General features: G+C 31.7%; 1 protein-coding gene across 1 annotated transcript in view; it reads right to left on the bottom strand.

Annotated features, from left to right (window-relative positions):
* LOC117181137 overlaps positions 1–8,949 on the bottom strand; it is a 29,054-nt gene extending 20,105 nt beyond the window's left edge. The window contains exon 1 of the mRNA XM_033373704.1: positions 8,754–8,949. Coding sequence (XP_033229595.1) covers positions 8,754–8,949 — 196 coding nt within the window. The remainder of the gene's footprint in view (positions 1–8,753) is intronic.
* Between the last annotated feature and the right edge of the window lie 4,875 nt (positions 8,950–13,824).

Raw genomic sequence — 13,824 nt, 5'->3', positions numbered from 1 at the left:
ACCGGTACCTCTAGAAATTTTTCAATATACATTTACCGAGGTTCTGGTGGTTCGGAACCCACCTTAAGCTGTAGGTCCTCCCATCGTGTACTTGACTGCAACCCAGTCCGTCAGTGATGGAGTAAAAACCAGGCTTTGTCCAATATGTCTGGGCAGAGTGCTCTCATCAGATCACTTGATTGCATTGTAAAAATGCGTCCGTGACTGATGATATATACCGGGACAGCCCCGTAAAAAAATGATCAAATAAAAATTCCAACTCTAACAAACAAAAAACAAATGCCTTCGACATGTTAGGCAGTATAAGCCTGCGACAACATTTCAACACAGAAATGTTTTTAAAAAATAATAATCATTTAAGCAAACATAAAAAACGAGTGGTCTCATACTCGTGGGCAGTACTGATAAGCTATCCATGCAACCTTCGTGTCCACTCTCTTTTTCTGGGCACTACTCAAACCTTATTTCTTATTCCCCTCATATCGACAAACTATGAAACCTTTCAATAAAAGAAAGCATTTAGCCGCCCTAATTTAATTACCCTCTTGTCTGGGAATTCCTGAATTGAGACCTATGGAGTCATCGTGATTGCATTGAAGATCCTCTTTGCTAAGAAGAGAGGAAATTTTATGGATTTTGGGTTCCCTTATGTCGAAGAAAGACAGCTTCTAGTGATGGTTGCTACCTCGATGGTCTAAGATTAACCTTAGGTCGAAGATAACAGGGAATGCGGGACGTGTCCGCCACAGACGGAATTAACGCGAGAGCAAGTACGGCTATGGCGAGAACGAGGACGAGGACGAGGACGAGGGTGGTTCCGGTCTCGGGGGATAAACTGTAATTCATCGCATGAGGCTCCTCGACCTCGAAACCCTCGAACCCTCTACGCCACCCCTTCCTTTTAAGGATCTCCCTGAGCTAGGAACGTAGAAAAGCTGATAAGATTGGCTCTAAATGTTTCACTTCTTTGACCTTGGATTATCTCCTTCCGTCACGACCAAAACATTTAGCTTAATGTTTGGCTTACTTAGTAGATCAGGCCTGTTCAGCGAGGGCCGATTCCAGGAAGTTTGTTGAAAAGACTCAAATCGCAGGCGTCAGTTTTCCACCGCCACCTTTCCCTTCCCATTCTACATCCGAGCTCTCTAGATTGAGCAGAGAGAAGTGGTTGTGGAAAGGTACTATCTCGTTTTTAAGTAAATTTATCCTCGCTGGAAAGGTCTGATTTAGATGATGGAAGAGTGTTTGAGATAAATAATGCGCCGTCCATAAACTACGTTACCAATTGGGGGGGGGGGGGGCTATAAAAATTACAGTTGTTAACTGGGTAGGAGGAGGGGGCAGGGGGGTATTGAAAGTAAAGTTATGAACATAAATAACATTTAGAGCAAGGACACCAAATGTAGATCAGGTTTTGAAAACAATGTTTTAAAAAATTCAATTATAATCAAAAATCAATTTCTTTTGTAGAAAATCTTAGGTTGATCCTTTGGTATGAAAAATACAAATTTACGAATTTCCAACAACTTTTTTTATCAGTTTAAGAACATGTTTTGTTAAGGTATGATTTTGATCCACATTTGGAACCAGGGCCCAAATGCGGACCCACTCTTAAAATACGTTAAAACTTAGCTTATCACCAAAAAGAAGGTGTATTTATTAACTTATTGTGAATAAAAAATAACGTTATGACTAAGTTTGTAAAATCTTATTGATTTACTCAAACTTCAGAATTGACTAATTCAGTCAGAACAAGAAACGTCAGAATGAGCAAACTTCATGCAAATAATTTTTTGTTTTTATAACTGTCCGGACTTTTTATACTCTTCTGTTGAAAATTCATTTTTTTATAGAGGAAATTATTCTTCTTGGTTAAAAGTTAATCTATGTAGGTTAAAGTTCCAGAAATTTTAGTTCAATCTTTTTTTTTTTTTTTTTTTGAAAATTTAACATTTTTGAAAATTTAACATTTTTGAACATTTTTGTGCTTTTGAATTTGAAATTCATCTTTTATAGTAGAAAATTATCCTGTTTTGGTAGGAAACAAATCTTCTTGATTGAAAATGCATTTCCGTAGGTTGAAAATTAAACTATTTTTTAAAGTCTTTTTTGCTCAAAAATTCAAATTTTTTCTTGATACTAGTGCTTTTGGATTGGAAATTCATCTTCTTTGGGTTGAAAATTTATTTATTTCGGTTAAAACTTCAACTTAATTAGTTGAAAGTAAATATTTTTGTTGAAAATTGAACTGTCTTCTTAAAAATTCGTCTTTTCTGTTTGAAAAATTTACTGTTTGATTAAAAGTTTTACTATTTTGATTAAATCTCGTCCGTTTTGATTGTACGTTTAACTATTTGATTGTTGATGCAACAGTTTCATCGTAAATTAATTTTCGGCAAAAAATAATTCTTATTCTCCTTTTATAGAGTATTTTTTTGGGGAAGTCTGATATATTAATATTTTTAATTATTCTTTAATCCCGAAAACCCGCGATGGTAAAGCAGTTTATGGATGGCCCCTACATAGCTTTTCAGATTTATTGTAAATTGCCTTCAATTAGAATTTTGTTTGAATAAATAAAAATTAAGAATCGAAACTGAAACTGGATACACTAAAAGAATAATCGCCCTAATAATAAAAATCTTTACAAAAATAATCGACTTAGGACAAAATCCTATTTTCTTCCTATCTCATCCTTTTGTTATTTGCTTCGAGATAATTTCCATATAGTTCCACGATTGGGATACCAGGATTAGATTGCAGATCTCGTATGTTACATTGGAAATTTGAAATCGTGCGGGAATGCTCTTGAGGGCATACTTGGCTCGTTGATGTCGACCAGTTTCCAATGGCAAAGAAAATGCGAAGGTTAGAGAGAGGAGAAAGGAGAGAGAAGAGGGTGCAAGAGAGGCCCTGATTCCCGAGGGTCCGCACCAACAGGGCGGATCCGGGAGATTGGCTCTTGGCAGAATCTCGCGGGACCGTGACTCAATTAAACTTCAAGATGATATGCGTCGCTCCAGACACATTCCCATCTTCCATCTCTTGCCCTCCGGTGACGATCTGACGACCCTCTCTGCGCGAATCTAGACCAAAATCCGATTCATTGACGACGAAGGGGATTGCGAGAAACCTACCCTTCTAATTTCTCCTCTAAAATCAAGTATTCCAGAAACTGAAGACATGTAGCTAAAATTATGTGAAATAGAAAGTCTCTAGACAGGCGCGGACCCAGAGAAGTGACGTAGTGGGGGGGGGGGGGTAAAAATGATATACACATAGACAAGGTGACCAAATGGTTTAGTAGGCAAATTATGCCATTTTCCTACTTCTTATCTTCTTCAAACCTCTAATCCCCCCCCCCAGATTTTAAATTTAGATGTGTTATTTAAAAAACAGGTTTCCGACAAACTATATAACAAATTCAACATTCCCGAACTTTCTTTCACTTTCCGCTGAGCAATTTTTTATTTTCCCTGACTCATTCAGGTTTAATTTTCAACGAAAGAAATTAATGTTCAAACAAAAAGATCTATTATCAAACAATAAGATTAATTATCTACCAAAAAAGATTAATTTTTCACAGAAAAAAATGAATTTTCAACAAAATAGTTCAATTTTCAACCAAAAAATTAATTTTCCACCAAAAAAGAGGAAATTATAACAAAATACTTGGATTTTTAACTCAAAAAGATAAATTAAAATTTAAGATATTTAAATTAGATTAAAATCCAAATTTAAAATCCTATTTAAGGTCCAATAATCAAATTGATGCAAATTCCTGTTAAGAAAAAAAGAATTTAACGACCAAATTTGGACCACAACGAACAAACAAAAACAAAAAATCTTATTGTAATCTGAAAAACCCAAACAACAAAAAATTTGTTAATTAAAATCTTTCGGACAAAAATAAAAAAGAGGAAAGAAAAATAAGATTTTTCTTTCTCATTTTTCTTCCCTCTTTTTTATTTTTGTCCGAAAGATTTTTAGTTTTTATTTTTTTTTCTCGTTTTTTTTTCAGATTACAATAGGATTTTTTGTTTTCGTTTGTTCGTTGTGGTCCAAATTTAGTCGTTGGATTCTTGTTTCTTTTAAACAGGAGTTTGCATCAAAAAGATAAATTGTTAACTCATAATGGAATAGTTACAGGAATTTTCCGCCTAGAAGATTAATATTCTACCACAAAGGACGAATCTTCAACAAAATAGTTAAATTTTTAGCCAAAGAAATGAATCTTCGACTATAATGATGAATCTTCAATAAAAAAATTGGATCAAATAGTTGAATTCTCAACAAATTAGTTAAATTTTTAACTTTTCCCTGCACAACTTTTTCATTTTTCCTAACTCATTAGATTAAGTTTTATACGAAAGAAATTAGTATTCAAAACAAAAAGATAAATTTTTCAAACAATTACATTAATTCTTTGCCAAAAAATATGAATTTTTAATCAACAAAAATGAATTTTCAACAAAATAGTTAAATATTTAACCAATAAAAGAAATTTACAACTAAAATGAGAAATCTTTAATGAAAAACATGAACTTTCAACCAGGAAGATTGATTTTCAACCCAAAAATAGGAATTTTCAAAAAATTACATGAATTTTTTAACCAATTTACCAAAGTATCATGTTTCAACAAAAAATGGAATAGTTATATTCACAGTTAAAAAGATATTCTTAACCATAAAAAAGAATTTTCAAAAAATATTAAAATTTTCAAACAAAGAAATGAATTCTCAACCAAAAAGATGAATTTTTCACCAAGAAGATTAATATTATATATACACCATTAAGCCATTTCTCTTTCGGGGTAGGCGTGACTCACTCGTTGGGGGAAAGGAGTAATGTGTGAAAGGGATAGAGAATTTTCAGATTGATCCAGAATCCTCGTGTTATTTATGTAAATAACACTTGGGTCCATTAGTGGCTAAGGTCTTTTGTTTCAGGCGTCATTCACTCTACTGACACTCTTTTTATTAACTATTTTCCGCCATACTTTCCTGTCCTGGCATACTTCTCTAGCTTCATTTATGTCCATGCATTTTTTCATGCAGGCTCTCGCGTTTCTGTGACTTCTTATGTCTCTTCTAACTAGGGTCTCATTCACACATTCTAACCATTCTTTCCGCGATCTACATCTGGGCACGCTGTCATTTACTTTACCTTGATACACTTGTTTCGTTAGTCGTTCATTTGGCATTCTCTCAACATGCCCGAACCATCTTAACCGATTTCTTTCCCATGTGTCTACTAGCGTCTCTTCTGCATCACATTCTTTTAGAATTATCTCGTTACTTACTTTGTCCATCATAGTTTTCCCGCATATTATGCTCATGAATCTCATGTCAATTGCGTTAATTTTACTCTTATCTTTTTCTTGAAAAGTCCATGTCTCGCAACCGTATAGAAGAGTCGGTACAAATATAACATTATGTATTGCCATTTTAGCTTTATTTGATATATTTTTACTTCTGATAAGGGGACCTGCTCTACCAGTAACCTTCTTACCTTAATCATTTATGCGTCTATCTAATTCCTCATCTATCTTTCCTTCCCTAGTAAATAAGCTACCAAGGTATACGAACTTATCAACTTGTTCAATTCTCTCATCATTTAATAAAGTATTGCATAGTGTTTTCTCACTCTTTCCTTCGAACACCATAGTTTTTGTTTTATTTGCGTTAATTTTGAGGCCCATGCTCTTCATGCTTGCATCTGGTTTATTTAACATTCTTTGTAAGTCTTCGATTGACTCTGCCATAACAACCTGATCATCTGCGAAAGCTAACCCACGAACCTTACTGTTTCGAGATCCACACCCTCTTCGTCGAAAGGAGCCATTCTTAAACACTTGTCCATAAATAATATAAATAACCATAAAGACATAACGCATCCTTGTCTAACTCCTTCAATAATATCGAAACAGTCACTAAATTCCCCATTTAGCCTTACACTCGCTTTGCCACCTGTATATATTGTTTTTATAGCTTGTAGGAGCCATCCATTGACTCCATACTCTTTCAGGACTTCCCAAAGTTTATTTCTATCTACCTTGTCAGAAGCTTTTTCTAGGTCAACAAATGCACAGAAAACCTTTTTTCCTACTCTCAAACTTTTTTCTGTTATTTTCCTTAAGCTAAATATTTGATCCGTACATGACCTTCCTGGCATAAACCCACTTTGGACTTCCCAAATCTTTGCTTCTGTTATTTTCATTACCCTACGAATAAGTATTTTTGAATATATTTTACTTACGGTGCTTAATAAGCTAATCCCTCTGTAATTATTGCACTCGCTTTTATCTCCCTTTCTCTTGTATATTGGTACGATAATCGCTTCTATCCAATCGTCTGGGACGTCTCCCATCTCGAAACATAAATTTATCAATTCGCACAATCTATGTGGTATGCACGTGCCACCGTGTTTAAGCATTTCAGCGTTAATACCGTCTACCCCGGCAACCTTACCGTTTTTCAAGTTCATAATTATATCCCTAACCTCAGTGACACAGACTTTTTCAATTGAGTTTTCTATCGCATCGTGTTCAACATCGCAGTTGTGGTGTCCTATAGTTTCATCTCCGAATTGTCTCCTTAAACAGTCTCTGAAAGCCTCTAGTATTCAGTCTGCATCATATACCATTTCCCCCCTACAACTTCTCATGTTGACAAATTCTGTATTTTTGTTTCCTTTCATTTTTTTATAAAGCAGTTTCTTGCTTCCTTCAAAGTCGTTTTGTATTTTCTTCTCTTCTTCTGCTCTAATTGTATCTTTACGTCCCTTAACTAATCATCTACCACAAAATTTCGAATTTTTAACAAAATTGTCAAATTTTTAACCATAGCGATGAGGTTTCGGTCATAAAGATTAAATTTCTACAAAAAACGCGAATTTTCCGTAGAAAAACATAAATTTTAAACAAAATAGTTCAATTTTTTTAACTAAAAATGATAAATTTTCAACTAAAAAGGGAATTAATATATTTTTACTTTAAAAAATTATTTTTGAGCCACGCAAAATTAATTTTCAAGCAAATATTTATATTTTAAACCAAAGAAAAGAATTCTCTACCAGGAAGATTGATTTTCAATAAAAAAAATACGATTTTTCAACAAAATACATACGTTTTGATCAAAAAAGGATAAATTTTCAACCAAAAGGTAATAGTTATATTTAAAAAAAAAATTAAGACAAATATATATTTGTTAACCATAAAAAAAGGAATTTTTAATAAAATAGTTAAATTAACAACCAAACAAATAAATTCTTATTCAAAAAATTTAATTTTCACTAAGAAGATTAATATTTTAGCACAAAAGACGAATGTTCAACAAAGCTGTTAAATTGTTAACCAATGACAAAAAATTTCAGCTATAATGCTGAATCTTCAATAAGAAAATTAAATTTTAACCAAATAGTTAAAATTTAATCCAAAGGGACCAATATTCAACCAATAAGATTAATGATAAAAAAAAAAGAATTTTAAACGAAATACAGTAAAACTCTTTTATAACGCCGATTTTGGGGCTGATCTTGAGTGTGAACTAACTCATTGTAGCCCGCTCCGCTTTTGTTTGTTCACGATTGACTGCTCGCCTGTGTGATAACCGCAGACCCCGCGACCCCTGCGCAGTTCCTCTTATACTTACCTACGGCGCGGCTTCAATTCTCGGAATGGCTATAGAAAGGAGGGCTATTGAAATGTTTCACTGTACAAGAATTTTCTTCTAAAAAATATAACTTCCATCCAAAATGGAATAGCTATATTTACAATTTAAAACCATGTTTTTTAACAATAATAAGCAAATTTTAAACGGAGTAATTAAGTTTTTAACCAAAAAAATGAGTTTACAGTTCTAATGATGAATCTTCAATAAAAAGATGAATTTACAACTATAAATATTATTTTTCTACCAAAAAAGACGAATTTTGAACAAATTTCATGAATTTTTAACTAAAAAAGATCAACTTTCATCAAAAAATTGAATAAACTTGTGTTTAAAAAATTATTTTGAAGTAATTAAAAACGAATTTTCAATCAAATAGTTCAATTTTTAACAACAAAACAGACATTTTTAAGAAATAACTCAATAGCTGAAATGTCAACAAAAGAATATTATATTGTGAAACCAGAAAAAGTTAAATTTAACCAATGAATACGAATTTTTTACAAAGTAGTTAAAAATCCTCGATTAAAAAAGATTAGTTTGATTTGTCCTAATGGTATAACAATAATCAAATAATTATAGTAACAACCTTTTGTTTTTTATGTTTAAAAATAACCTTTTACTGTAAATACAGTCAAACCTGGATTTAATATCAATTTTGGTGATGATCGTGACTAAATCGAGATTCAACTGTATAACTATTCCATTTTGGGTTAAAAATTTATCTTTTCACATGAAAATTCAAGTATTTAGCTGAAAACTCATGTCTTTTGTTAGAAATTAATCTTCTTGGGTAGAAAATTAATTTCGTTATTTGAAAGTTTATCTTGTTGTTTAAAGACTAATTTCTTTAGTTAAAAATTTAACCTAAATGAGTCAGGGAAAATGAAAAATTGGTCTGGAAAAAGTGAAAAAAAGCTCGGGATCGTCGAAATTGGTATTTTGTAGCAAACCTGTTTTTTAAATAACACATCTTAACTTAAATTCTGGTAAAGGTGGGGGAAATTAAATGTTCAAGAAGATGTGAAAAGGCAGATAAATTGACCTGAACAAGATCAATTGATAGTCAAGCAGCTTCCCACAGTCCGTCATCGACCTTAGCGGTTTTCTTGCATCTTTTGTTTTGTCACCTCGAACAATTCGCTTTGCTCCCATGGAAGACGTGACGAGGGCATCGTTCAAGCCTACTTCATTCGTCCGGTTCGACACGAGAATTAAACTTTGTTCACGTTCGACGAACGGTCCGTTACGGCACCTGCGAACCGCACGGTTGATCATCACTACTGATCCATAATACACCTTTCCTACCCTGGATGTAACCTAATCGGTTACGCTCCTCGATCTTCTTATTTAAATTGGAAGAGAATTCCAATTCTCTTGACTTTGTTCCTCCTTTCTCATCTCAAAACGATTTCAAATTGGTCTATTTTTCGTGGTCCTTCGAGCCGGATTATTAGGAATTTATTTTTATTATTCCATTTTTTTTCTTTACCCGATTCCTTTCGTGTTTTATTCGGATCCCTTTTATTTTCCTTACCAATGTTATCCCTCCTTGAATATTATTTCAACTATTTGTACAGGTTCCTTCATAACATCTACTCTCAAATTCTGTAATTTCCTCTCTATTTCTCCAAGTCCTTTAGTATAATTGTACTATTCTTCTTTCGTTATCTTTACTGAATCTGAAATGTAAAACCATTCTATGTACTTTATAAACCAACTCTTCTCCTTTATATCTCTTCTTTATAGTTTATGCTATACCCATCAAACTTTCGCTTGCCACTTCTTCACTAAAAATCCATGCTTTTCCGCAAATCCATCTGCTTTATTTTACATAAATTCTTCCATTTTTTCTTCATTTCACAAAAAAATGTAATAGATGATGTGTACTATTTTTCAAAAAAGCTTCTTCTTATATAAGAAAGGCATCCATTCTATCAGTTTTGTGTGGGCTAAATCGTTTTTGAAGCGAGCGTTTTTTTACAACGAATTTTTTATCTTTTCTCGTAAACAATGCAGGATTTCACAAAAGAGGGTTTTTTTGTAGGAATTTTTGAAATGTGTAAGCTTGTATGCAAACATTTTTTTGGACCTTTTGTTTTTTTTCGATAAAGATGAGAATTTTGATTTTTGAAAAATAATTATTTTCCCATGTTAAGTAGAGGTTTACTAACAGAGCGAAACTCAGGAAGTACGAAAATTACCATCCACTTCATACAAAAAAAATGAACATCCATGAATATCCAAAAGTTTTGGAAAGTATTGCATTTTTAAAAACAAATTCTGTCAACGTTTAAGAATTCGTAGGTAATCTTCGAATGATTGTAACAAAGTGAAAGAAAACAAATTTTGTGGTCAAATTGTGAAATATGTGCCCTTTTCCTTTCAATCATAATGATACATCCAAATAAAAAATATTCTGACATTTTGCCTGATTAAAAATGGAATGGGTCAAAAGACACCAGAGAGCAGAGAATAGAAATTGTGATAGGATATAAATAGAATTAAAGAATAGAATAGAAAAATATAAGGTTAACAGATAAAGAAGCATTTGTGATGTGGATAAAATAGTGAAAAAAAATAATAAATGCATATGGCTATATGCAAGATACAACTAAATTCAGAAAAATATTGAAGAAAGATTTATGAACTAAAAAGTAAGGTTGGTGCGAAGAACGATCGTTTACTCCAATACCAGAATTATTCATCTTTAATTAATTATTATTTTTATCAGATCATTCCTTTCGTCTTAACAAAAATTTATTTTCATATTCTATAATATTGTATCAGAAACATATAACAAATAAGATTGCACTCTCCTTCTACAATAGAGACTCGATTAATGTATCTTCTTCGCTCTCTATTCTTTGATTCCACAAATCAGAGAGACCGAATAAAATTCATTTGAGATCAATTCTCGTTGATCCTTTACATTTCCGGCGCTCTCGTAAAACTGTCGATCCGCAACCCGGAAGTCGACTTTTCACAAATAAATACGTCATCATGCGGTGCACGACAATGACCCTACAGTTGAGCTCCCTTCCACCCACAGCGGGGGTTCCCCTGTCTTTTCTTTCTTCACGATCCAATTGGGGTCTGACAATCGCGATTAAATTTCCACAACGCTTAAAAATGCCTCATCACTTGCTCTTTCATTCTAATAAAACAAATACCATTACAAAAAACAATCAAAGTGTAATTACTTGGGTTTCAGAGTAATCTTTACCTACAACGAGAATTACTATTTGGTAAGATTTACTCACCACATTCGGTATGTTTACCATGTCAACTCAATTATATTTTCTTTTGTTTGGATCAAAATAAAATTCAGCTTTATCCGCCCAATTGAAAATTACACACAACAAAAATATTTATCAATTAATTTTTTATTGTTTTTAACATGTAATTGCGTCAGTTCAGTTTTCGAATGGTACAATTTAGTTTCTCCAGGCATCTACTTATATTGAGTTATTATGGAATTATATTTATACCATTTGGTTCAAACAAATCTATTTACTTGTTGTCTTTTTTAAGGTGGAAAGTATATTTCTTAATTGTGCTTGTTGATACTTACAAGCTTCTCAAAAACCCTGATACACAAATCCTGAAGGACCTCCTGCAGCGGAACACGCAGGATATCGTCGCCCAGTTTTATTCCAACACCCACGCCAAAAATTCTACGAGACGAGAAAAAATATACGAAGTAAAAATGAGGAATCATGAATATGAATAAGATAGAATTAGAAACGAGAGGTTGTGTTTGTTATTTTCGTATGATCAAGTCTTAATTTTTAATGATATTCTTCAAGCAGATGATAAAAAGGTTCTTCGTTTCCCTAAACAAAAAATAATAGATTTCGAAAATTCTTGATCAAGTTTTCTAATAATCCTCTATATTTACAAGAAGTAAATCTCAGCTAAGGATAATATAAGAATAAAACCTTTTTCCCGGTTCAATATTAATTAACAATAAGTCTAATTATTATTAAAGAACTATCTAAAAAAGTGGTGTAACGATATGTCTCGTAAAGCTTGCAATCGGTGTTGTTGAAAGCCCAATTGGTTTTTCATTACTTTAAGTCGTTTGATATTATGAAATTGAAATTTTTGAAACAAAACCTACCAATAATTTCTCTTAAGAATGTTCTAGATATACTATTGTGTTCAGAACTAATTATTTTAACTTAATATATAAAATTGATCAAAAATCCCATTGCTAATTACAACACATTTTACTAGAGAAGCCCAAACCTAAATTATAAAAAAATGTTTGAAGTCGTAATTGTTAATTTAAATTTAGTTATTTACATAGTTGTATTTTTTCTTCTGCTGACAAAAGTCGTATTTTGTAATCAATTTTAATTTGCAAAAGCTCATGCTATTACTTTAAGGGTTCTTTTCATTTCTATTTGTCACATTTGCATGGAAGTTGTTTTATTTGTAAATCATGCATACAATTATTTTCTGTTATTAATTTTTGAAATTACAACATTTTTTAAATAAAATTTAAGAAGAACGCGACGAACATAATTGTAAAGAACCTTTCGAGAATACAGAAGAAGCTTTTTTAAATTTAAATCCAATAAACATTACGACTTGTACTTAAAGCTGAAGAAAGACTACAAATATGAAATGAATTTAATTTTAATAAACAATCATGCATTCAACTATTTTTAATTATTTACGCTTAAATTTCTATTCTAAATTTTTTTGATAATCAATGGGCATTCTTGTAAATTTTGTAAATGAATTTGAAGGTTATGTAATTTTATGTAAAAAGTTACTGACAAATTTTCTACATGTTTAATTTTAGTGCTTTTCTCCAGAAATTATTATTAAACAATAAATTAGTAAAAAATTAGAAAGTTTTGGGTATTTTCGAAAAAAAATCCTTCAATTTCAAAGATGACTTAAAATTTGGAATAATTTTGAGATATTTTAGTATGTTTCGTCGAAAATTGGTATTTTTAATTTAAAAAATCATAAGAATGCTCAGATTATCATTATTCATTAAATTCAGAATTTTTACATAAATTTGAAAACTATTTATGTTAATTTTTTCCTCTAAAATTGTTATTGTAATAGAAAACATGAGATTTTCAAGAATATTTGCAATATTTGAACAATGATAAGGTCCAATCATTATTGGAGAAACGAGCAAAATCTAGTATTTTGGCGGTCCCTGTTCATTCCTTGCATCTCAAAAAAGGATTGGACCAGTAATCGGCAAAATGAACGTCAGAAATTAATTAATATTGTCCAAATTTTGCTCATTCTTTTCTATTATTTTAGATAACAGATAAGGTAAAGGCCCCAGTTAGTGACACTATTAGCTTTTAATAGTTCAAGATTTGGTTTTTCACTGTTGAAGACGCTTCAATAACGAGTTTTTTTTGTAAATTAAGGAAAGTAGTTGTTTTTTAATACTAAAAGTATGATGGCAGCAATGTCTGCATTGCTCATTAACAATTATTGATGTTTTGTGTACTGTATAGGAGTGGAAGCGTTAGTGACACCTGTGTTACTCTGCTTTGAAAATTATTCCCCGAACATATTTATATGCAATTTAATGTTGAAGCATGCTGATTTTTACTAAACCTTCATTTAAATTTTGATTTCAACTAAAATTTTTAATAAATAGAGAAATGAATACGGGGGGTCACTCAATGGTCGCATGTCATTTACTGGGGTCTTCGCAGCTTACTATAAAATACAAAAAATTGGTATTAATAATAATTTTATATTTATATTTGATTAATTAAAAAAAATTTTTTTAAAGCGTGATACAAAACAAAAAAACAATCGCGCACTTGTTTGTTTTCCAGTACTGATATAATATCAACCGTTTGAAAAATGTATAACAATATTTTGTAACAACTGTACGAAAAATTCCAAAATTTCCCTCAAAATATCTTCTGAATAAAAGAATGATCAATCAGCATCGTTAAACGGAATTCAATAAATCATTAAAACAAGAGATCATGATATCAAATCTAGATATGATGTCTGTGGTTAAGGGCCCTGAACGAATGAAACAGCAGGTTCCTCCTTGTTTGGTTTTGGTTGGGTACTGATGTTGGTGATCACACACATGCACATATAAACGTATGCTACAAAGTATATGCATATGTGTATTTGTTGAGTGTGTGTGAA

This window comes from Belonocnema kinseyi, chromosome 10 (genome assembly GCF_010883055.1).
Source record: "Belonocnema kinseyi isolate 2016_QV_RU_SX_M_011 chromosome 10, B_treatae_v1, whole genome shotgun sequence".
Classification (NCBI taxonomy): domain Eukaryota; kingdom Metazoa; phylum Arthropoda; class Insecta; order Hymenoptera; family Cynipidae; genus Belonocnema; species Belonocnema kinseyi.
The sequence above is the reverse complement of the archived record's forward strand: the minus strand, read 5'-3'. Positions and strand labels throughout refer to the sequence as shown.